Raw genomic sequence first — 25,445 nt, forward strand, 5'->3', positions numbered from 1 at the left:
TACTGGTGACGAAACGTGGTGTTTTGAGTATGAGTCCATAAGAAAGCGCCAGAGTGCTGAATGGAGACCACCAGAAGAGGGAATCCGAAAAAAAGTCGCTTGGAGAAGTCAAAAGTAAAGACAATGCTGATTTGCTTCTACGATTCCAAGGTTATTATCCACAAAGAATTCATTCCGCCTGGCCAAACGGTCAATGGTGAGTTTCATCTCGAAGTTTTGAAGTGATTGATAGCGAGAATTCGTCGCGTATGGCATGAATATCGTGACGACCGACAGTTCGTCAAAACAGACTGTCACTCTTGGTACTATAACTCGGCTTCTAATGAAACAAATGTCATAAACAGTTGACACAAGACTAATGAAGGTTGCCGCTTTCGACAACAAAAAGATGCAACAGGTGGCCCCAGTAGTTTCTTTTTTTTCAGAAAGTTCGGTTTCTTTTTGGACAGAGGGTGTGCAATATATTTATCTACAATGATGGTAAAAGGCAGTCTCTTTATTTTCAAAATAGTTTATTCCTTTTAGGAAACGAAAAGGCAATATAGGCAGGATTGATTATTAATTGTAATTAATGAATTGCTGTTGACCAAAATTATAACTTTGGTGATTTTTACTTGAAACCTTGAGTCGATTTTCTGCACATTTTAATGCTGTTTTAATTTTGATCAGTATCAGTTGTCAGTATCAGTATCAACTGATCAAAACTAAAACAGCGTTCTTTGTTATTGAACTTTGAAAATGAATTTTATCGATTCTTGGTAAAACATTGCGAATTTGAAAACATTGCTGAGATGTTTTCTGCTGAAACATCTCAGCAATTTTAAAACCACGGGACTTGTCGAAACAATTTATGAAAGATTTAAATGTCATTTTTTACCATGTTCTAAATTTCATTTTATCAGTGTTTTGAAAAACTGGTTTTGCAAAGTAGAAAATGAGTATGTTTTGGTATCTAGTAGGAGTGGACAACAAACAATCCTCGAAAAGAATTTTATGACATGCCCATTTCAATTCTTCTTTGAATTTTATTATAAACATTAACCACTATATTGACTAAACTGCAGGTCAAATTTAAAATTTTAGGAATCTCTGAACATTTTCTGGTGTTCCCTGAAACCCATGAAAATACTGTCATTGGATACAAATTTTTATTGCCAAATGCTGTTTCATGTCATAAACCTGCTAGTCTGTTTCGGCAAGCTTCGTGCAAAATTTATTGCAACAAATGTCGCCTCACTAAACTCAAGTGGGCAGCACTAAACCCAAGTAGACAAAAGCAATGACAACACACGACTTGAGTCATTGCAGGCAGGTAGAAACAAATGAGCAACTGAAAATTACTCATGCATAACACAGTTGTAGTTCCACAATCTAACATTTCTGAATTAGAACATCAGGGTGGAAGTTTTTGAAAAACATTTCACATATCATAATATGATATGTGAAATGCTGCTGCACTCATATAAAGCTCTCGCGTAGCTATTTATGTATAAACTGGAATCACGCCCTATTCCTTCCATTCTCATCACAAAGTTTTAATGATACTCTCATCATGCCCTAGCCAGTGTCAGTGTATTAGTATATTAAATGACATTTAAATTAAAAGAAGTTTTGTCAAGATTTTTTCGAAAATATTTTTCTGCCTATTACGCAGCCATCAAAAGGCATAAAAATGACTAATGAGGTTTGCATATAACAGATAGTCGTTCTAGTAATTCATAGTACCCTGTATACATCCATTTATCCTGTCATGTCCTATGCATTCGACAAAAGTGTTGAATGAGTTCGCATTAAAAGGGAGACTATCTGATATAAAAATATAAGAAACAGTTTCAACAGTGAACTTTGTAGGATTTTTTAATACCAGATTCATTACCAGATTGATTTTTATTGTAAATCAATCCAGTTCATTTTTTAATTATCATTATCACATATCATACTAGGAATTCTAATTGCAAGTGATGACTATTTTGACTGCCAGAGTAAAGGAAATGCGTTGATACAGGAATTCCATCAAAACTTACTGAGATGAGCCAATCTGGTTTAAAAGATTGTAATTCCCTGTTCATTCTGGCCTAGTTGGCTGAGTAGTTAGCTCTAAATGAAGGATGCGGTTCGAATCCCTCCACGAGCATGGATATTTGTTATTGTCTGTAGGTGAGAGACGAATTTAATCATCCGATGTGAGGTCGCGCACTCTTTTATTGTAGGCTTGAAGTATTTTGAAAAAGTTCCATGTTTGACTCTAGAGCAGTGTTTCCGAACCACTTATAAATAAATAATAAAAATAGAAAAACTCTTATCCCATCGCAATTCGATGTACTATTAGTTTACAACCTTTTGTGGTAGGGAGTCGCATTAAAAAAGCATGTTGTTATTATATTAATAACTTCTTAATATATGTGTTATTGCTATAAGCATGAGGTTATAAAGGCGATTAAGGGTCACCAGAACCTTTCGTCACTCTTACGAACAAATGATAACAAGCAAAACATGTGCGGCGTTGTATGATATTTTTTGCATTAAACTGTTACTGTTATTTTCAATAAAATTATAAAATACAATAAAATACTAAATGTAATTTTTCTAAAAGATTGGAGGAAGGAAAAGGATACTTTTAAATACTGTCGATAAAAAAATATTGAGTAGGTAGGTAGGTAGGTAGGTAGGTAGGCAATTTATTGTTAAGAACATCCACCCAATATCTTGTAGTACCTCCTTTAAAACACAGAAAAGGGGAGTACATTCATATTGAATACACAACATATCGAAAGCATTTTCGTATAGGGAGTAGGGAGTTGGTGCAAGGGCACGAATCAATATATCTGATACTTCATTCTGAGTAATGCAGGAGAGGGCAACCGCCTAATGGGTGACTCATCCCTCCAGTCACCTTCTCACAGACGCTCTGTTTCGACATTATGCTTTTTTACAGGTACTTTCACGGACTTCACCGAGTTACATCGCTATTTGCGGATAGGAAATAATTTGCTAAAATTAAATTATAATTATAAAAAATATTCTAGCTCTTTTTAATGGAAACTTAAAATAGAAAAGGTGATGTGTTGTTTTTCCTTTTGTATAATTTGTGCTATAATCTGTTGCTTACAAGTTATTGTCATGTGTCAGTCACTAATCCAAGTTAATAACAAACACCCGTTCCTCCCAAATATTGTCATTAACATCGCAATTACGATCACCTACTATTTAGAACAAAGACGAAAATCTATATGCAGTAGATATTGTTTAGATAGGGTGAAAATTAACATTTCTCCTGTTTTTGAATAAAACCAGACATACTTAGGATATTTATTTATACCAAATATACACAGCAATCAGAGGTAATAGTGACCGCCACACAGTCTTCTGAATCTCTACGTAGAAAATGTTTTAAGGAACCAAATAATTACATAAGTCCAAACCAGTGGCGGCCAGTACATAAGCACTGCGACACTGCAGCACCCCCCCCCCAAGGAAAAAATGAAAATTTTAAATTTTGTTCGTGTTTATAAATAATAACAATGCTTACAACATTATATAAATGCAATACAACATTAACATGTTTGTTAAAGGTTACAGCTTATATTTCGACAGGGATTCAATAGTTAATAATTGAAATTGTTCGATTAACGCTTTGGATTACGAAACAGATACACTGCGATCTAACGCCGATATTCGTTTGCGCTTGTCATTGTACGTTACGTCATTCCCACGCTGCCCAAACAGCAGTGTATTTTTAGTATTCATAAGCACGTTATTTCTATGAGATATGAAACGTTTATTATTGGTGCGTGTGCGTGGTGAACTATTTTTTTGAATCTTATTTTATTTTGTTAAAATAAATATTATTATTATTTATTTATTATAGATACAAGGCTGAATTATGACGAGTGTCACTGTTTAAAATATGAAAAGAATTATAATTTTTCAATTATCGTTACACTAAACAAATACACTGCGATCTAACGCCGATATTTGTTTGCGCTTGTCATTGCTATTGATACGAAATTTTTATTATTGGTGTTTGTTCGTGGTGAGGATGAAATATTTTTAATAAAGCAATTTTTAATATGTAAATTTATTTATTAATTTCGTTACTGATTAGGAAAAAAGACTTTTTTTTTTTTTTTTTTGTATATGCAACAGCGTCACTTAAAATTTTTACCGGCCGCCACTGGTCCAAACTATAAGTTGGAGGGTGGCATGATTGCTCAACCAAACTTAGAAATTTCTTGGGCAATCTATGAGAGGTACGTAGTCTAGCATTAGCACGGCGAAAGTTGGTATCTGATAAATTAAATTGCCATTTTATTGTAGCTTTATTATTTTAATCTCACAATAATGTCATAAAAATTCAACTTCTCTGATTTTCAGCTTAGTTCTGTGTGATGGTATTCCTGATCTTGGCTGATCGTCTAAAGTATATTCCCTCTTAATCTTTTTTATTATTTTGCTAACACACCTCCAGATGTTGCTGATGTCAATACGATATGCGCTGATGATTTTTCATCAGCGCATATCGTATTGTTTTTCGTTACCTGATTTCACTGGGGAATCCGATGACCATTGGCTGCTACAAAGGTTCAACACGAAAAATAAATAAATAAATAAAACACAAAATTTAGTATTTTATGAGACAACGGGAATTTTTGGTCTAATGTTGTGCATTTTAAAATCAGATAAACATGTTTATTTAATTCCATCCTATTTCTCTTGTCCGAGACGGGCTGAGTCCCCTGATTAGGGGGACTCAACCCGTCAATGCAGCTGGCTTGCCATTCCTCTGTCACTCAAAGGGTAAGTATTTTTATGACCGTAGATTTTAATGTTCACGGTGCCGGGGGAAAACGAAGGAAACCGGGTTTCAGGAGGAAAGCCCTCCACCTCTGTATGAGACCGGCAAATTAACCTTCAGTTGACTGATGAATGTTCTCTGTATCTTAGACGGGATTCGAACCCAAGTTTTTTCCAACGAAAGGGCTTCACCGATACCGACTGAGCTATGGAAGCTCTCGCTTATTTATATTTAATTAAACATTTTAATTATGCTATCGCAATCTATTTTTCATTAACCTAACGATTAAAAAAATTATCCTGTTCGAAGTTGTATAGTATATGCCATTAAACTGAACATTAATTGTCCAGTCGCTGACTCAGTTTTCATTGTGTACAACAGTAAAGGCAGAAATTTTGATTGTAACCTTTTTTTTCCTTTCTTGTGGAGTAAAGTTCACAGCAGGCATGTTTTCACATTCTCCTTAACGTGTTTGAATGAAGAGTCAGTGAAAGCAAGTAACTTGGCTTCATATAAACCAAACTAATGACACGATGAGTACTTGAATCCTACCGATAAAGTTTGATATGTCTCGGCAAAGCATGCATTCTCTGGTTTTTCGATTTTACTGAAAGAAAAAACCCAAGATTCTGAGAAGAAAATCTCAGCCTTGGTCCGTTTTGAGACTGTTAATTCTTCTTTAGTTGAAATAATCCCATAAAGATTCTCTCGTCCTTGGCCCAATCCAAATTCTGGTCCAACCAAAGGGTACGTGTCTTCTGACACTGATCTATGGAGGCGTCGAAGAGTATGAGAATCACAACTAATCAAAACAATAGAAAATGTTATGAAATTTAATAATAATGCAGTTGCAGAGATCCAAGCATATAGTGGTTCATCCTATTAATGGATAATTTAAAATGACTAAGGATCAGCACTCAGTGCTGCAAATATATGAGTAAACTATGCAAATGACTTTCCTAAAGTGGATGGCTCAGTTGATAGCAACTACTGGTTATGCATTGGAAGTGTCTATGTTTAAATCCTATTTTACGGCAAAGACGTTAGTAGAAATCACTCAATTTGTTTTTAAAAAGACCGGAAACAAAGCTCAATATATATTGTTCTATTTTTAAGAGTAATATCCATTGGTGATGTTGACGTATTATGAGCACTAATTTCAGGTGGAGATGGAATTGTTAAAATTATGCCATTCGAGACAGAAAGTCAAGTAAAAGGCTGTGAGGTATGAATTAGAGTCAGTTATTGTATTAGGTACAAGTATGGGTATTTTCTCCCCTCCACTTTAACTATTGCAATGACTTGCACTGTTTAGGAGAGTGGGAGGGAACAATGAATGCGGAAAGTTAGAACATAGTCCGATGCATAATAGACACTTCCGATAGAATAACAGCAACCGCCGTTACCAAGCATTCCAAAAATGTGTCGTCAAAAAACTCACAGACAGAGAAGCAAACTCTAAGTAAACAGTTCCCGTTTCTGAAACAAACATGGACAGGCAAGTTCACTGTCAACAAGCGGATGTTCACAGCCGTTAATCACCCAGAATAGTTGACAGAGACATTATACAGCCCAATAATGGGAAGAAATGGAAGCGAGAGGCGGGGGGGGGGGCATAGCAAACAATATCAAGATCCTACTACTGATGCTTACGGATTCCAGACTTTTCCTGCTGAAGTAACGTCTTCCTGAATTAAAATCCCCCCCCCCTCCCCAATGGGCGTACCCGGATCTGATCCTAGAGGATAACGTAAGACAATTCCGGCAGCTTCAGCTGAATAAGTGCACGATTCAAAAAAGAAAGAAATCTAGGTGCAGAAGCCAGTCTAGCGGTTACCGGGACATGTCATCCTGTAGCTAGACGATTTCCTTCCCCATCCCCTCTCCCTTCTCAACATTTCACCCCTGCAGAGCGCGTGCCATCTGGCATTCCATGGTCGGGCGGGCCTAGTTCTGTCTCCAGATGACAGCAACGACTTCCCTGCACCAAAAAGCCACCTACTAGTGCCCTGGCGGTGGTGAACGCTGCCTTTGTAATCGACTGCTGGCACCCGGCGCCACAGATACGGGAACGTTCCAACGCGACCGATGTTTTGATTTCATTGGCTCGTGGCAATGGCACGTGGCAACCTCACAACCACGTGGGGTTTCCGTTGCCTCGAATAGACCTGCAAAGAATGTAAGCGAAAGTTTTCAGTAACGTACTGGCTGCGACACGGTGATCATATTTTTATTCTTTTTATTTTCTGTGAAAACAGAATATAAGCATTTGGCGAGTCGTCTCCATACCCATACTGCCTTGCAAGATCCATATCGCACACACACACTCTCTCTACTTGTGTAGCATAGTAATCAACAAGTCGACTACTACGAGCGTTGAAGGACTCTACGGCTTCGTTTTACTCTCCCCAACGAGCCACGATGATGCAGAAAAATCAAGTGTCTCCAATTAGGATGGTGGTTCTCGGAGCTCCAAAAGTTGGCAAGTCTGGTAAGTTCAAAATTTCATTACACATAAATATTATAATTCTGTGTATTGGTTCGTATTACAGCTGAAACAACTAAAACTATATCATGTTTTTTAATTGAGTATATGCTCCGTCCAATTTGCTGTTTTCACGAAGAGGAAACAACATTTTCCCCATCATCTTCAATCGAAAAAGCCTTTATAAAATTTTTGGTTCCCATAAGGATTCGAATCTTATTGATTTCATTGAAACGATCCGGATTCGAATCCTTATCCTGAGTCATCTTAATGATTGTGCCTCAGGCGGTACATACACCCAAAATCTTAAAACTATTTGTATTTCTTTAAGTAAAGAGACATTCTGAAAACTTACTTCCGTTTTCTTACTGTATTACCCATATAACTACTTCTGCAAATGTCTCCTTGTATATCACCCCCATAAGCTATAAGAGCTTAAATTTAATTCCAATATCCTCTGGGGTTTTAAAACGGATGCTGGGCAACACGAAATTTTTGTAATCTTGAAAATCGGAACACAGGAATCACGAGGTTGTCATATCCAATGTTAACTTCTGGAACTGTCACTTCTAGCGTAGAGAAAACGAAAAAATTAATAAGAAGTAGTGATCAAAGAATGAAAACAATGTGGACGAAATCGTGCTCTTAATAAGAATGAAACTGTTGTGAAGACAAATGACAATATTTGATAAATATTTATCGCCACACGATTAAGCGATGGCGGAGTAATCTTATATAGATCAGTAAGTAATCCATGTCTCTCTCTCTCTCTCTCTCTCTCTCTCTCTCTCTCTCTCTCTCTCGAGAGAGAGAGAGAGAGAGAGAGAGAGAGAGTAATATACAATATTTTGATGATATTTCACTAATAAAAAGAAAAGGACCATACAAAAATATTTGAATTGTTCTTTAAATAAAACAAAGCAGAAATTTTGTTTCATGTGGTTTACTATTCTACCCTCTCTCCTCCGTACACATTTGCAATCATATTTCGAGATGAAAGTAATATATCAATAATAAAAAAGGTATTAAGAGTTTAATATAACTAGTTGCATCCTTTGCTTGCGTGTCGCACTCACTAGCACATCCTGTAGTACTTAGCAAGATAACATGATCAATATCATTTTTATTAATAGACTGATTGAGTCAATGTTTTATCTGTATTAATTGGACAATAGCGATATTCTTCCCTGAGGGAAAAATTAAAAAGAAAATGCACGATTCATTTTGCATTTAAAATTTTTTAAAGGTTGATATTCCCGCAAAATGTGTATGCATGTGAGGGAGAAAGATAACGCAGGTGATTTTTGTATCTGTATTCAATAACAGGGAGAACTGCAGCAGCTTTCAAGAACATGTAAAAAAATCTGACATTTGAGCCCTTGGTATTCCCGGAATGCACAAGTACTTTGAGTACTTGAATGTAGTGCTGAGTTTAGACTTAAGAGTCCTCCTCCCACTTCCTTCATTCTTTCATCTCTATCTTCAAAATTCTCAGGAAAATGCCGGTGGCTCCATCTATATTGCACAAGAAAAAATAAACATTACCATTTCATCTTTCAACTAGCTATTAAAACGGAACGTACACATACAACGAAAGAATTTTAGGATATTCCAAATTATGCAAAGGAATTCAGAAAAATATTTAAAAATAGTATCTAGGAGAAGAGTTTGTTTCTAACAACAAACGAGTCTTATTTTGATTAGAAGCTGACCTTTGCCTTTAGCAATAAAACTGAGCAGCTATTCCATTATTAAGGCTTAGCACAACGTGAATACCGCATTAATTCAGAACAAAATGTTGCGAAAAAATATAAAGACGTGTTTCGCATAGCCGATGATTATTGTTTATTAATCTTTACAATCCTCAAAAATTAAGATGATGAATATAGTGGAATAATAAATAACCAGTTTTAACCAGGCAAATCTACTCGTAGTGAATCGCATTACAAGATGATAATATATTTATCCTTCTAACTGTGGTTTAATGCCCATAACCACATTAATATTCAACCCTAACTGAATATATCTGGACTTCTTTAAGCCTAAATGAGTTTCCCCATTAATGCGATATAATCTGTGTATTGTATGGTCGCAGCAAAATATGTATTCAGATAAGATCCTGATCACTCTCCTTTAACTGGTTTGGTTCTAATCGAAATGCTTCCATCGGTGCAACTATTAAAGCAATGAAAAATATGAGTAGGATTTCAGAACACGTGGAAATGCATCTGCTAATCTGGGCACATATCTTTATATAATCCTAGGTGATTAATCTCAATGGCCTATTTGCAATACAGTGAAGGCTTTATCCACTCAAATCACAACAGCATATCAATTTCATATATTCTACGAAACTTATAAAATTTCTATATAATGAATTTGTGCTGTTTTACAAAATAGTTTCTTTTTCATTTAATAATAAGAATGCCGTTTCATTTATAAGGTGCAAAATTACAAGACACACTGGCCGATTCATGCACAATGGACAATAGAATCATTGAGTGCCTTTATTTAAGCGTGGGATATTAATAGTCAAGATACGCATTAATCATTTTTAGACTAAAAGGTCTTTAATTCTGTAATCAAGAACAACGTAATATTTAAAAGAGTAAATTGAATCAGCAGTTATGTGATACTTCTGAAGAACAACAGCAGTTTAGTCAATTCTCTGACACCAGCAATACACATCGAAGGGATGACGTCATCAAAACTCTGGCATCAGGAAAACACCGATTATTAAAATAAGCAGGTCATTATGACTCTTACTGGGGGATAGCCAACCTATTCAGTTCTAAGCCAGTTGTATGACATCACAGACCTGCGTTCACGAAACTTGATCTCCCTTCCCGTATTACTCTTTCACCCACTGACGTGTGTGTGTGCGCAGTTGAAAATCAGGGGAGCAGAGGCAGTTTCCCACACTGTTGATTATAAGAGCAGGGTTAATGTTTCTGGATTAAATGAAAATAATAACGATTTATTGTTCTTAAGTTGCTTGGTTCGCAAAAGGGGATAGGACTGTTGCAGTGATTAAAAAGAAAGAAAGTGGAAGGCAAAGTTTTAGAAGTATTGGAGAGGGAATTGCTAAATTTCAATTGTTCTAATTAGTATCCACTGCAGCTCGCATATAAACTATAAACTTTTGTATGACTGAAAAATCACCCCAGAATTCATTATGTAATTAAAAGAAAATTCTGAATCTTTATCTCTCTCGTACTGCTCATGTGTAATCGGAGAAAAAAAAATCTCGAGTCGTTTAATTAAGTTTCTAAAAATTAAAAAAAAATAACACCTTTCACAACCCATTCATCTCTGTTTTTCTCCTCGTAACTTGGCGATGCCCCAGATCCCATGCCGAAGTGTTCAGTAATGCAGGCATCACTCCAGCAACAGATATGCTATTAGCGAAAACCACGATGACTAATGACCTAGAAGGCTGGCTATCCTTCGTATGATGACGTTCGAGGGATGCCAGTATTTGCATCCTGTTTATAACTGTGATGCAAAGAGACCTCCTGGTGACTGAGAGGTGAATAAAAGCGGATGTTGGGGTACGGCCAACCTTATATCCTGAACTTATCCCAACGTCTTATTTTGTTCTCTTTTATAATACCTGAAATGATTTTCGATATACGCCGTAATACCATCAAAAATAACGGATTGGTAGCACTGGAAAGCAGCCTTTATAGAGAACAGAAAAGTAGATATTACAACACCTGTATTATATTATACCAGTTATGTTTCAAAGTTTTTTATCTACATAAAACAGTATATCGATTAAGGTATTCTCTCAATATAATCCTTCTGTTTTTTACGTTTATGCTTAGAACCAGATCCGAAGGAATAGGGTAGTTAATCGTTATTCCCCTAGTATCCCATGTAAGTAAATTACGTGTGTCTGGTTTGCTGTTTTGTGGAATGAAAAACCGAGTTTCCCAGTGGGTGTGTCGGTGAACCCTGCAATTACCGCATAAGACTGGTTAACTCACCTACAGCTGAAAAAGTTCTTACGTCCTAGACGAGATTCTAACTCAGGTCTTTCCACATGTGACTAAATTACGGAGACTCTTAATGATATTTCTTATTCTTTTAAAATATTGATCCTTAATAAAAGGTTTATATTATTTATTAGTAATTCTCAATGAATGATAAATATCTGATTGCTGCCGAACTCTTTCAGACTCCCAGTGAAACATGGATATAAATTATCTTTCTTTTTATTGAGGTTTAATATCGAATTAAAACACTTCACACATCTTCCTTCATCGAATTCTAAAATTTATGTTGCGAATACCCTAAAATGGCTTCTTACTCTTGTAGGTAGTAGACCTGGGAACATGAAAATGGCTTGTAACACGTCTCTCGATGATTGTTATTACATCACGTGCTTCTCAATTCGATTCGGAAATGCAGTCTATGGAATATAATGGCTGTTACATCCAGCATATAATTCATTTATAATCTGCCTAAAATGTCTTTATTTCTTTCTCCAAGGTTCTTTCCGTTCATAGTTTGAATCATCAAATTTTCCATGTTGCAAATCCTTCCCCTCCCCAAAGAAAAAATTACCATCTGTAATACCTTCTTTTCCACATCAGTTCTTTAGAATGTAGGCTGTGATTTTTAATGTCTTCCTTCTTAATAAGCAACGCAAATGAATCGCACTTATTCCACATCTCAAGATCTGTATTTTATTCCTACCACATATGAAGAAGTAACAATGACTGTGATATTGTATGCCAATTTTGATAATAATAAAAAAAGAATGTCTGTCGACCTTTTACTGATTGTGTTTTGTTCCAAGAAATAAAACAGCTTCAGTAATTTTTTTTTTAAATGTAATTCACCGATTCTGTTACACACTACTTATGACTCATTCGGGAACATGTTGCATTCCAATGTCATCAACTGCCATATGTCTCCCAATAACAAAAACAATTGAGTTACTTGATCGTCAGACCTCCCAGCTGGAATAACCAAAATCCACTAATAGTTATGCACCACACTGACATTACATTCCACCATAACGTGCGTAATATTGAATGAAACCATGAATGGACAACTGGCTCTTACGTTAAAAACAACACTCTTTACCGACCTCGGGAAGACATGAGTGTTTCTAGAAATCCGTTTTAATAAGAATTCGGTCGCCATGTGACCTTGTTGACACTTTACCCGGTCCTATTGAATAGAGGGGAGGGAGTGGTCTTATAACATTTGTGAAGCAATCTGTGCAGGTCAATAAGAGGTCATGAAAACCAGCGTTAAACAAGGCAAATCGCACCCATGGCAGTAACATACGGGAGTTTGAGAGTGGCCTTGCGAGCCGACAATGAACAGACCCTTAGAACAAAGAAACTCTGTATCGCCGAATGGAGAAGTACAAGATGATGATAACAATCTACGGGAGACATGTGTTACAACCAACGTGCTCTGCCCAGTCTCCCTTATTTTTTCCCGTCCAGTTTCTGTGTGGATGATATAGCCGTCAGTCAAATAGCAAGAACAGCTACTGAGGTCTTGTTGCGTTCACCGGCGCCACCGTACTTGTACGAAATCTGAGCCAAGACCTCTAACTGCTCGACTGACGATTGAGCTTGTCATTTTGTCAGGAAATATATCTCGCGCCCTTAACGTGACCCTCTGGCTAGAGTGTAGGTGGCACTGTCGTCGCCGAGACGAGAACGCGTCGTTTCATTCTGTAGCTGTTTACGAATTACGGGTAGACATAACAGGCGACAACCATTCCGGCGACGAAGCTACCACATGTCTAAGAAAGCGGATGGACGGAGTTTGACCTTCTATTAACGGCTCCCTACCATCCCCCCCAAGGGAAATGAAGAAGAGAATAATATAAACACCACCTCTAAACATGAGATCTGCTACGCATAGTATTTTACTAAATGGCCAACAGGATGCGAGGCCAAGAGGACCAGTTGCTATGGAGACTAAACTCAGTGATATCACTGTACCTTGACTTATGTGAATCAACATCAATAACCGCTTTATTGACAACAAAGTGCGAATATAAACTGAGACTATACTGTTATCAAAGAGCAGAATAATATACTCTCATTATTCTTACTTAAAGCACCATCGAAAATCCCAAACTCTCATACGATTTCATACAGTGTTTCATTATGTAAACGAACAATCAGTCAAAATTGATATAAGGAACAATTTCTGTACTGCTCATGTTCAAAACGATGACGTGTAGGTGTGTAAGCAGATAGGGATGCTCCAGAGGAGTATTCAAACGAATATGACGTCATTTTGACTGTTTACTATCAAAACTTTTCGTTATTAGTGGTATTATTCATCACCAGCCTTCGGAGACGAGAGGCATGCACGAAAAGCTATTTAAAGAACACCGGAGGCGCCTATCTGAGAATTAGTGGCGTCCCCAAAAAGTTACTAGTAACTACTTAAAGGGGGGGGGGGTAAAGAGCTTCCTATTGGAGCTACTGCTTGAGAGGATTTCTATTTTTCTTTGTCCTGGTGATGGATGACTAGTGTTGGAGTAAACAAATGACGAAGGACTTTTCGGGTGGCATAGGGATTTTGCCAGGAAACCGTAGGATGGTGATACACGCCTGGAACAATCACTATAAGGAAGGAAAGAATAAAAGAACATTAGTAATTAAGGATAAAATTGTGCTTCTTCGAGTTACTTTTCATAACGATTGTCATTTATATCCTGCGAATATTTTGGGGACTAAAGATATTTTGAGATTTGTCCAACCATATTAAATTGCTGACGTTGACTTATGTTAGTGGGAAGGGCTTGATGTTGTTATTCATGAGTAAGCAACTTAACTACTTCGAGAGCATAAATATGAACATGAATTACTATTTTTGTTAGCAGTTTTTCCCTATATAGTAACAACGGATGTGTTTATTTATCACAACTGATCATCCGGAACTTGCTTAGCTGCTGACTGAGCACATTTTTAGCATGTATAAAAACTTATTTGAAATATTCTGCTATGGTGACAGCATGACAAGGCAAATACCGCGGAGGATGTTTTCAAATCAACACACTTACGTGGCATATTTTCCAGTACTTGTACCTATTGGAATGGAAACAAGTCTTCTCTTGGTGTAAATGAAAGTCTTCTCCAATACAAATACAGTGCAACGTGAGATTGTAATTACAGTTAGTTTTGTGGTCCATGTGACTAAACCACATAAAACGAAAGTCAACCAAGGAATCCACCTTTAATTACATGGACCACTCTTCGAAGTCTGAATATCCAGGTTGAGTGGTCATTTTTCTGTGTCCACTCGCTAAGATGTTATTCGTCGTACACTGAGGTTTAAACCCGTGAATTTATTGCACTTAATCAAACCTCTGACTTGTGTCAAACATGTAGCGTACTCTACAAAACTAGTCGAGAGAGAGTATGGAAAAAATTATAGCGAGTACCGATTCTTCTTTATCCTCTACTTGTTCCATATCTTTCTCCCCTTTCATAAAATAGTACGATCACGAGACGAGTTCGTTACGAAATTAATCATTCGAAAAGGCGTTTCTGTTTTGAAATTTTGGTGTGGTTACATTTGTTGAAGTTACATAAACACTCTTCAGTGAATTAGAGCTGTTTGTATAGTGGGGAAGCGTGTCCTACAAAGAACCAGAGAATTGATGCCAGTGACAGCTATACAGGCCATACCGCGTTAGTTCCACATGATTCGAGGTCCCGCACTGCAGCTGTTTCATCTTCATTGTTTAAAACTTTGTGTGTGTGTGTGTGTGTGTGTGTGTGTGTGTGTGTGTCAAACCGAAACGAAGCTACAATTTTCTCTATTTGCTTTTCTTGAAAGATATCTCTTCAATGTTTTCTTTTATCCATACGCACATTCTTATGTTTCTACGATGAAGGTAGGGAAAAAAAACTGCTTGAACAGAGGAGCTTAAATAATTTATCTGGGTCAGTGCTGCGTTTTGAAATATGGGTTATGTCAACAATATATTTTTCACTCCTATTTTCTAGGAAACATTTTTTTTATTGTGATGTTGTGCTCATAGCAACACATTGCTGGTGACTTTATTTTCTTGCTGAGATTGATATGTGTGTAGAAGACTACATGCATAAAGACTGAAAGGAAAACAAACAAAAAAAGCAGGAATGAAACATCAGATTATTTTTGCCAAAATGAATTCATAAATCTCTTTCTGGAAGGCTCATTGTGCTGTTCATTTCCTTATTACGATTAATATTCTTTTCGATGCAAAATAAAGAATAATCCACAAAGAATTTTTTTCCATGCAATCCATCGCTTTCCATGAATACTGTGATTTTTTTTTACTATTATTAAACGTGGAATAGTTTGCTATTCCACATTTCACACTTTCTTACCCTAAAAGACAGGACTTTCTATAATAAATTTTGTAAGTTATAAATCAATTAACTAGTAGTATAAATTAACCGAATTAATTAGTGCTTGTTACAGAAAACGGAATGTTTGTAAACTATTTCAGCAGATAGACAGTACTGACAGAAAGTATTTGTTGTATCGACTCAGAGAATAGAATGACGCTGCAGATCAGTAAGAAAGAAATGTTAATATCAATAACGTAATATATCAGGTGAAGAATACATTAAGGAATCAAGATATGCAATTTAGAAAAGAATTACCCGACTGAGAATGCAGACAGAAAATAAGGATTAGGATTGGTTGAGATTAAGGCCATATCGAGTTTCCAATAAAACAAATTCTCTGCATATGAAACGATCAGCCACATCTACATATTAGACGATCAGTTCAGGTACAAATTAAGGATTCAGTGTCATCTTATCCCTAATTTTCGAAAGTTTTTAAGGCGATAAAGAAACTGATCTACATGCTAAGTTTAAGTATTGATTAATAATATTAAGTATCGGCAATAATTTTTAATCAGTATTCTGAATCATAGCCTCCGTAGCTCAGTCGGTATAGACGAAGTCCTTTGGTCGGAAAGACCTGGGTTTAATTCCTTCTATGACGTAAGGACGGAACCTTTATGCATAACCTGGTCACCTGTTGACTAAAGGTGAGTTAGTCGGTCTCATAAGGAGGTCGAAGGTTTTTTCATCCGGAAACTCAGGTTTTTCGTCCCCCAGAACAGGCAAACTGGCCTCGTCAACACCCACACGGATTTACAGCTATGAATACTTGCTATAACATGTGGAAGAGATTGAGTCCTCACCAAATTTCGTTACGCCTGTAGTTAACCCTGAGTCACATCATAGTGATCAACCTCCTAGATAGGGAATGGCACTTGAATGGGATGGGATTCTGAATCACAGTAAGCGGGGGGGGGGGAGTTTTTTTGTAGTTGAAACTTACCTATCTACTTGTGGTCTGCTTTTCAATATACGAGATGAACAAAAACTGCTCTGTCTTTAGACAGAGCAGTTTTAATTATTGCTTTTGTTTGAAAGGGTCAATAATCTGGATATAGTTGAAAAACAACTGATTTCAAGCCATCTTAAATGTAGTTTTTAATTAATTCGCTTTTATAGTTGTCAGATAAAAATTATTTTAACAAAATTTCATTTGTAATAAATAATATCCATGAATAATAACTTTATAGACGTCGTTTTTGGACAGTTAATACTTTACTCCATTTGTAATCTTTCCACTTAACTTTGCTGAAGTATCTGTTTGCTTCACAAGAGGATAGCTTGTATTTGACAAGGTATTTGTTGTTTACAAACTTTCTATGATTCACCGTATATAATGTAATTTTCTGATATTAATAATCAAACGTACTGTAATGCTGAAATTCAAATTATACCGTTTATATAAAATATTACTTTGACGCGTTATAATTCAGAACCCAATCATTTTCAATAAACACTTACTAGACTAAAATCAAAGTATTTGTATCACTGTAATTATTACCGAGGTAAATGTGAGATTTGTTAATAAAATATCCTTAAGACTTGCATACCAACCGCTCAGTTATTTTGGTGTTTGCTTCAACAGATTGCGAGTGTAACTTGACCGCATCGCTTAGCTGTATGTAAAGGAAAGCCTTTGATGAATGTGCTTCCTTTGAAAAGTCTAAATCCTTCCGGTTTTTATATTTACGTAAGACAGATACTTTCAGCACCTGTCAAGTAAATGAGAAACAGTTGGCTGCAGATTCAGAAGGTATGTGTTTTAACCATGGATTTTGGCTGCCAGGTTCCGGATACCGTCCGCATAAGAAAGTGAAATTCCTGTGTTGTACTGTGTTATTGGATAACTTGGTGACATACTGCAACGTAATATTTGCATCGCTTTTTGGAATGCACATCCTATTTTTGAAAGACAAGTTTTCCTTTCAAAATAGGATATGAATTCAAGAAATATCAAGTAATGTGTGCTATCATTTACTGAAAAAGATCATATAGACTATATATAGCTACTTTATTACTAGAGATCACAAGTAAAGCGGTGGTTATTACAAAAATAAATGATGGAAGAATAAATATAATATAAGTTAATAGAAATATAATTTACGAGTACAGTATATTCTTCATTTTTATGTAAGAACAGAAGAATATACTCGTAAATTATATTATGCATTTAATTAAGCAAAGCTTTGTTAAAGACGATACCAAACAAAGGATTGTCAGCACTCGAGTTGTCAAAATTTAAACATAAAAATATATCAAGAGGCAAAACTCGCAGAGAGAATTTGTAGAATGCAGAAGTTTAACTTCCAGAAAGAAAAAAAAACAGACTTATATTTACTATTATGTACTTATTACAAATGACAATTCTAAACATTTCTAACAAAAATATCGCCTTCATAGCTCAGTTGGTTTAGACGGGCCCCTTCATTGGAAAGATCTGCGTTCGAATCCCCTCTATGACGTGAGAAACCTTTATCAGGTGTTTTCAATGAAATATTGAGTGAGCCAGTCTCATAAAGAGTTATTTTTTCTCCCAGAAACTCGGTTTTTTTTCGTCCCTCAAAACAGGCAAACCGGCGTGAAGAACACATTTAATATACAGACAGAGGACACTTCGGGAATAAGGATTAACCAACGTATTTCTTTAGATACACGGTGAAGTGGGTGTACGCATAAGCGTAAATGAGGAAGGAAGGAATCCTTAGAATAACGATGGCAATCTGTATGTTGTATGATCAAAAATTAAAAATTGCAAGTTGGCTTTGTTTTCATGTAATCTGACTACAATGAAAAGTAATAGATTGTTGTTCTATTTTTAATGAAATGTAAGTTACCATGTGTAATGAGAAGTTTCAGAAAATACCGTGAACGATTATACTGATGTCTCTGTTGCCTCTTTCAATAGCATCATAAAAGCATTTGCTGGAGGAAGTTGTATCACAAAATCTTAGCCTTTATTACTCACAACAGAAAATTTATGTAGAAATACTAAAAATTTCATAACAGGAGCTCTCCCCCGAATGTAGTAATAACATGCCAGAATAAACCAGGTTTATTAGAGTAGTGTTATTGTGCAGTTCATCATTCTAATAGTTCATAAATATACTTTTATGTGAATCTAGTCTCCGAAACTTTGAAAACCAATATTACTTTGTGATTGTGGACGGTCTAAAAGTTATATAATCCGGAAACCCATTCCAGACTGGGTGTCCCACAATGGACAATGAAATTCATCTCCCACCCAAAGATATTTACAATCATTTCTTCCCTCAGAATGGTAGCGCTAATCACTCCACTAACAGTCCTTATAATTGATTCTTGCAGAATAGCCAACTACAATTTCGAGTGAAAATTCTCTATACTTTATCGCTGGAGAACATATATATATATATATATATATATATATTTTTATGAAAAAAATTGAATGACTAGAACCGAGATTTAATTAAAAAGGTTTTAATATAAACACACTACTAGTTTCGGCCTGTAACAGCCTTCTTCAGGTGACATTATAAAAGAAAAAACACTAAACATTGAGGGTTAAAAGACTATGAACAACATAGACAGTCTTTATACATAATTAGCATTAAAACGTTGTAGTTGTATTTGAAGCTGTTCTAATACATACATACATACATACATACATATATATATATATATATATATATATATATATATATATATATATATATATATATATATATATATATATACATACATACATATATATATATATATATATATATATATATGTATGTATTTTTTTTAATTTTCAAGATTATTTTCTAGTGTGTGTGCGTGTGTGCGTGTGTTAGATACTTAACCCTTATTATAAATACTTTAAATCAATGTACTTGGAAGTGGCTTATATAAGAATCGAACTACTTATCCAATTATAAATAATATAATTAAAATAGTTCTCTTTCTGAATTTCACAATCTATCTTCTATAATTATTTCACTGTTTTAAAGAACTATTCACTACACTTTATCATTTTTACACGATGCAATTTGTAGACTGCATTTCTTGCATACTTCTCTTTGGGACCTTCTTTAAAAATGCTCTTTCCCTGATCATGAACCTTTTAAGGGAATTGAATTTCACGATGTAATTTCGGACTTCTAGTCCATCACATAAGACTTGCAGTGATGGTTAAATATATTACTGAAACCAGAGCATGAAGTCTCCAGGAGCAAAAAAAAAGCCTCCAATTAGCCTACTTGTTGGCAACATACCTTTGCCAGGTGAATTTGCAGGCGAATGAACACGAGTTAATTTTAGTCCATTTCGGTCAACATTTATTCCCCTATGACGTCACCCACGTGAAATTTTATGTTTGACGAGCAGACTTCTCTTAGCTGACAGTGACGTAACTTTATACCGGCGTTTATTCTCAGTCTACGACCTGTGAATGAACGCCATCACCTGTTTCTAGGCATCACTTTTCCACTGCAGCATAAAAGCACAGACTGTGATTCATTTCTTCGGCATATGTAAACGCATCGTCACTTCCGTTTAATATAATGGCTTTTTCCTAGATATTTCCAATTGTCATGGTTTATTTTTATCTTCCATGTAGCTAAATTTAGTGATGTAAAGAAACACCAACAATTTATGGCAGCAACATTCATGGTATTTGAAATCTGCTCGAGTTTTTCTAAGAGATGCACTTGAAGAATTTTGGCAGTTCTGAGAAATGTTACGCCCTAAAATATTTTCTTAAAATGTGATACTAATAGCTGTAAATTATACTAATAATATAAATTATTTTCCAAATTGCGACTTTCTCTTTCTATACACACATATACATTAATATACACATTCTGCAGTATGTATAACGAAATTATAACTCCTAATACTGGTTCAACAACCGATATTTTTTATAAAGGCGAAGTCTCTCTCCCGTGGCTACTCTTATTCACATTTTCTTGTACCAGAAGGGATCCATAACTATTCACAGTATTTTTGACAACTCAACGATAGTTCTCTAATTTTTTCTTATCTCTTGCGATTATTGAGGGCACCTTAAATGTTGTCCCTCAACACAGATGATGATCATAAACTGGAACAAGTTTACGCGCTTTTCCTTTGTACAATTCCTTAGGGTACGGGAGGATTATGGTTTTTTGGATCCCTTTCTTAATTTTTTTCCATTATAACTTTTAACCATTTCTCAAATACATGGCCTTATTATTATTTTTTTGATGATAAAATTATTATACTTTTATTTTATTATACTAATTTTTATTATTAAATAAACAAATATATATATATATATATTTATTTATGTAGTTTTTTTTTTTGTCTATTTTTAGCTGTAACTGTTCGTTACTTAACACAGCGTTTCATTGGGGAATACAGTTCTCAAAAAGGTAAGATAGTGGCGCCATCTTTTGACGCTTTATTTTTATAAGAAGCATTTAAAAAACTTAATGACAAATTTATTATATGGCTTTAGTTTATTTTTTAAGGACTAGCATTAAATATTAAGAGAATATATATAGATTAATTAATTACGATTTACAAATACATACATAAAAGTTTGTACTATAAGATTCTCTACAACATTTTTGCATTGATTCAAGATAGTTAATTTTCTAAAACAAGATAAAAAAATTAACTTAAAAACATAAATTCGATAAATTTATTTCACATATTTATTGACATTTCTTAATTTATTAATATAATTTACTCTATTTTTCCCTAATAACATTTATTTAAAATTTTAAATTTTGATGTATGTGTTATAAAAATGTTTGTGTTTGCACATTTAAAATATATCCACAAACTTATAACCATTCTTTTGACAGATTTACTATACTGCTCCCAGATGCACCTGGACAACGTCCTCTATGACCTTGAAATCTTGGACACGTCACGAGATCAGGTAGGTTTCAATTTTCTCTTCATCATTCAGCACTAGATTCCATTTTTGGAGATAACTTAATGATCTTTTTAACATATATGCATCGAATAAAAATAAAAAATACCTTCCTTATTTCCAACCGTTTTGACTGTTATAGCAAGAATTTTCTCTTTTAAATCGGGAAACAAGTCTGCGCTTGACAGTGAGATGTTTAGTCAATAGATAATTTGTTACATTTAAAGAAATGTGTCATTAGCTATATACTCTCGGGGTTCGGGATATCTTTGAACGATTAATTCAAATATCAGAATAACGTACGTTTTTTTTAAGCTTTCTTCTTGACTGCGAATATATTTATAATATTCGCAGTCAAGAAGTGTCACATAAGAAATGTCTTTCGTTTGAAAATCACCTGAGTTCGATTCTCGTCACGATACCATAAGTACTTTTTCACAAATGGTGAGTTAGCAGTGTCATATAGTGGATAATATGACAAATCTCTCTCTCTCTCTCTCTCTCTAAAACGTGGTGTTTTATTTCTATATGCTTTCTGGCAAACCAACCAGAGAACATAATATGCAGTTAACAAACAAATTACTCTTGTGGGTAATAGATGAGATAATGCAGACTGTGCGATGTACACAATAGATCGTGTTGAAATGCGAAGTATAAGATAGTGTGCTTTAACGAGTCCTCACACTCCATGGACTTGTCGTCTAATAATAATAATAATAATAATAATAATAATAATAATAATAATAATAATAATGTATGAATTAAGCATAATTTAATATTTAATTTAAAGCAAATCATATCGGTTGCTTCAGAAATTTGTTTAAAATATCACAAAATATTAGATTGTTTCTTCTATTTTGGAAATGAGTGTGGTAATTGCATCAAAAAAAAAAAAATTAATCCTGTATGTTAAAATTTGCGTTTGGAAAATAGTTCAGTAATACATTCAAGGCTACTAAACTGGTGCTTTAATTTCGATTGATTATAAGATTATTATTTAAGAAGCAACGTACTTACTTCATTCTTAAGGATTGTTTTTTATTGTATTTTTAGGAGGATGTGTTTCCTTCCGAAAAGGTCACCTGGGGAGATGCCCTTGTTGTTGTATACAGCATTGCAGACAGATCAAGTTTTCTGGTAGCAGCCGACTGTGTACGGGAGATTCGAGAAAATATGGCATTACGTCACTCTCCTGTTTTGCTACTCGGCAACAAAAGGGACTTGGAACACGTGAGACAAGTGCGAATAACTGAAGGCCAAGAACTATCCGACCACTTCGAGTGTCAGTTCTACGAAGTTTCTGCAGCAGAAAGTCACATGGGAGTTACCCTCGCCTTCCAGACATTACTTCGAGAAACTCGGACTCTAAAGATGAGCAACTCACTTTCAGGCAAGAGGAAGATCAGCGTGATGACCGTATCCAAGATCATCAGCGCCGTTTTTGGCAAGAACAATTTGAACGAAGGCAAAAAGAGGCCCTCAGTGTCGCTATGAAAGCATGCAAGAAAGAGCACAGAAGATCAAGCACATCGCATCGAGTTTGAGGCTCCTTCGTCATCAATCGCGAAATATGCACCATGTGTATGTTTTTAAGGCCATGGTTGACACTCCGAGATTCGTCTCCCCAAGAAATGGAGGAAATACTAAGAGAGGAAGATAACACCTTCTAAGGTTTGGGGAGAATGAATTCCGTCCGACCCAAGACAGGCGCACTCCCGAAACATCTGTCAGTGCAGATAGCAAGATGGAAGTCAGTGAAACGCTAGGTGGAAAATATAGCACGGAATGCGAAATGTTATTCGCAGAATCGGCGTTAACAAGTGACCAGAAATTCTAGTTCGAAATGAAATAAAGAAATAAACAAAGGTAACAAAATGGGACTGTTTTTTTCCCTTCAGCGATTTTCTGAAACGTTAGAAGAAAATTAGTGTTTATTATCGCACAAGTCTACACTGTAATAAGTAAAATTATGTGTCCAAAAATACAACGTTGTATTAATTATTCTCTTACCCCCCCACCCCAAGATGTGTTCCTGTGTGAAAATTTGGACAGAACAACTGAAGAATCTTTGTTCACCGGTCCCGGATTATCAAAGAAGATCAACAGACAGAAAACATAAACTCTTGAAATACTAAGCCTGCTTCGTGTTTCTTAGCGAAAACTAAGAAAAAAAAACTTTTGTAATTCTATTTCAAATGTTTTTATTTAAACTAAGATTATTTATTACTGTATACAAGATTATGTAAAATTTTCAAAGTGAGATATGAAAAATACAGTTTTTTTTACCTTTTTATTATCATCTCTTTCTTCATGTTTCTATACATCACTCTAAAAAAAGATAAAAGAAAATATCTGAATTAATTCAGGACCAAATCCAAAGAATCTATATTAAAATAGTATATTTGTATTATATCCAGGGATACGTAATAAAAAATAAAGTGTGAAGTATTTAATCCGGTATTTTTATGGCAGTCCCATTCACCCAGAAAAGATTGAAATCTTTTGTGAATGAGTTGCCAGAAGGTGGATAGGCCAAGGATTACATAAATGGAAAATCTTGGCATGAAAAGACCGTTCTCGGGTTTCTTCTAACGCTGGAGATGGCACACTAGGCAATTAAATTAACTACCAATCTCAAGTGAGATTCCAACTCGATCTGTTGGTAGTAAAATGGTAACATTATTCCTACAGATAGCTAGTGAAGGGGAAAAAAATGTGGAAAAACATAACTTTTGCTCTTCGAAAATTCAAATAACTAATTCGCTAACATATCAGGTTGACTAACACAGAAGTAAACATTTGGTGAATAAGTGAACTTAACACAAAAGTCAGTGGACTTTTGTGTTAATTACTAGAGCAGTTTCATGCTGGTGTATAATAGGATGTCCAGTTTCTTTTATTTACTGAAAAAGGTAGGTCGCGTAATAGCATTACAAGATTTCCACCATAGACAAGTGACGCCGGGCGGAAGGAGAGAGAATCAAAGGTTTTAAAGTGTTGTCTCAAATTCATTAAAACCACTTATTTCAAAACGTTTCATTCATTCTATATAATATTAATAAATTAGTAGCTATCAATCGATAATTATAATAACTTTTTGAATAAGAAAAACATAAAACACGTTTAAACAACAACAAAAAATCTTTGATTTTTATGCAAGATAACCAATGGTTCCTTTCTGGAGTATAAAACCATACACACTTACAAAGTGTTAAGTTGTCCAATCTTTCAGCTCTGCCCCCCCCCCCCAAAAAAACGTCAAAAACCATCACCCCACCTTAAAAAAAAATAATAAATATGCTTTTTTATTTCTCACATGGACCAGAACGTTTTACCCCTGTTGATCTAAATTTATATTCCACATTACATTATGATAATCATGAAATTTAAGTATTTCTTAAGGGGTGATTAATATTTTATCGCATTACTTAATTGCACATTAGAAGGAACACGAGAAAGTTCTGATATCGAAAAATACATTGAATAGCCATATAATATTCCATTATATGTGGACATTTTATAAATTTTCACAAGGGACTTCTGGGATCAGATTTCGCCAACTATTTCTATGGTTCTATTTATGAAGCAATCAGAATACTATCGTAGAAGAAAGAAAAAAAAACAAAGAAAAAAAATTCTGTGCAGTTCCCTCAAAGTCCCCCTTCCTCAGATAAATAAGATCCGGAATAAATTTTATGACATTTACAAATTGCGTCAAACTTGTGATGTCTCTGGGAGTTAGTTTTGTTCTTTTATTCAAGCACTATCTTTGCCCAATAAATGTTAGGCGAGATTGAGCCCACTTGGAATGCCAATATTTGTATAAAGTGATTTTGCTTCTAAGGAGGGTAATGAGTTACTAATAATTCATTCGCTATTTTCTTCCGACTTTAAACG

At 35.1% G+C, this 25,445-nt stretch overlaps 1 protein-coding gene across 1 annotated transcript; it reads left to right on the plus strand.

The window, feature by feature from the left end:
• Positions 1-6,967: 6,967 nt before the first annotated feature.
• Positions 6,968-23,841, plus strand: LOC150109071 (ras-related and estrogen-regulated growth inhibitor-like protein A). The gene is made up of 4 exons (XM_090405335.1): positions 6,968-7,286; positions 20,983-21,039; positions 21,478-21,554; positions 22,602-23,841. Exons 1-4 carry the CDS (start codon positions 7,217-7,219, stop codon positions 23,040-23,042), a joined length of 645 nt encoding a protein of 214 aa, XP_090261461.1. The 5' UTR covers positions 6,968-7,216; the 3' UTR covers positions 23,043-23,841.
• The last annotated feature ends 1,604 nt before the right edge of the window (positions 23,842-25,445 follow it).

Source organism: Typopeltis vanoorti, chromosome 2 (assembly GCF_054136105.1).
Source record: "Typopeltis vanoorti isolate ZY-2024b chromosome 2, IOZ_Tvanoo_1.0, whole genome shotgun sequence".
In the NCBI taxonomy this organism is placed as follows: Eukaryota; Metazoa; Arthropoda; class Arachnida; order Uropygi; family Thelyphonidae; genus Typopeltis; species Typopeltis vanoorti.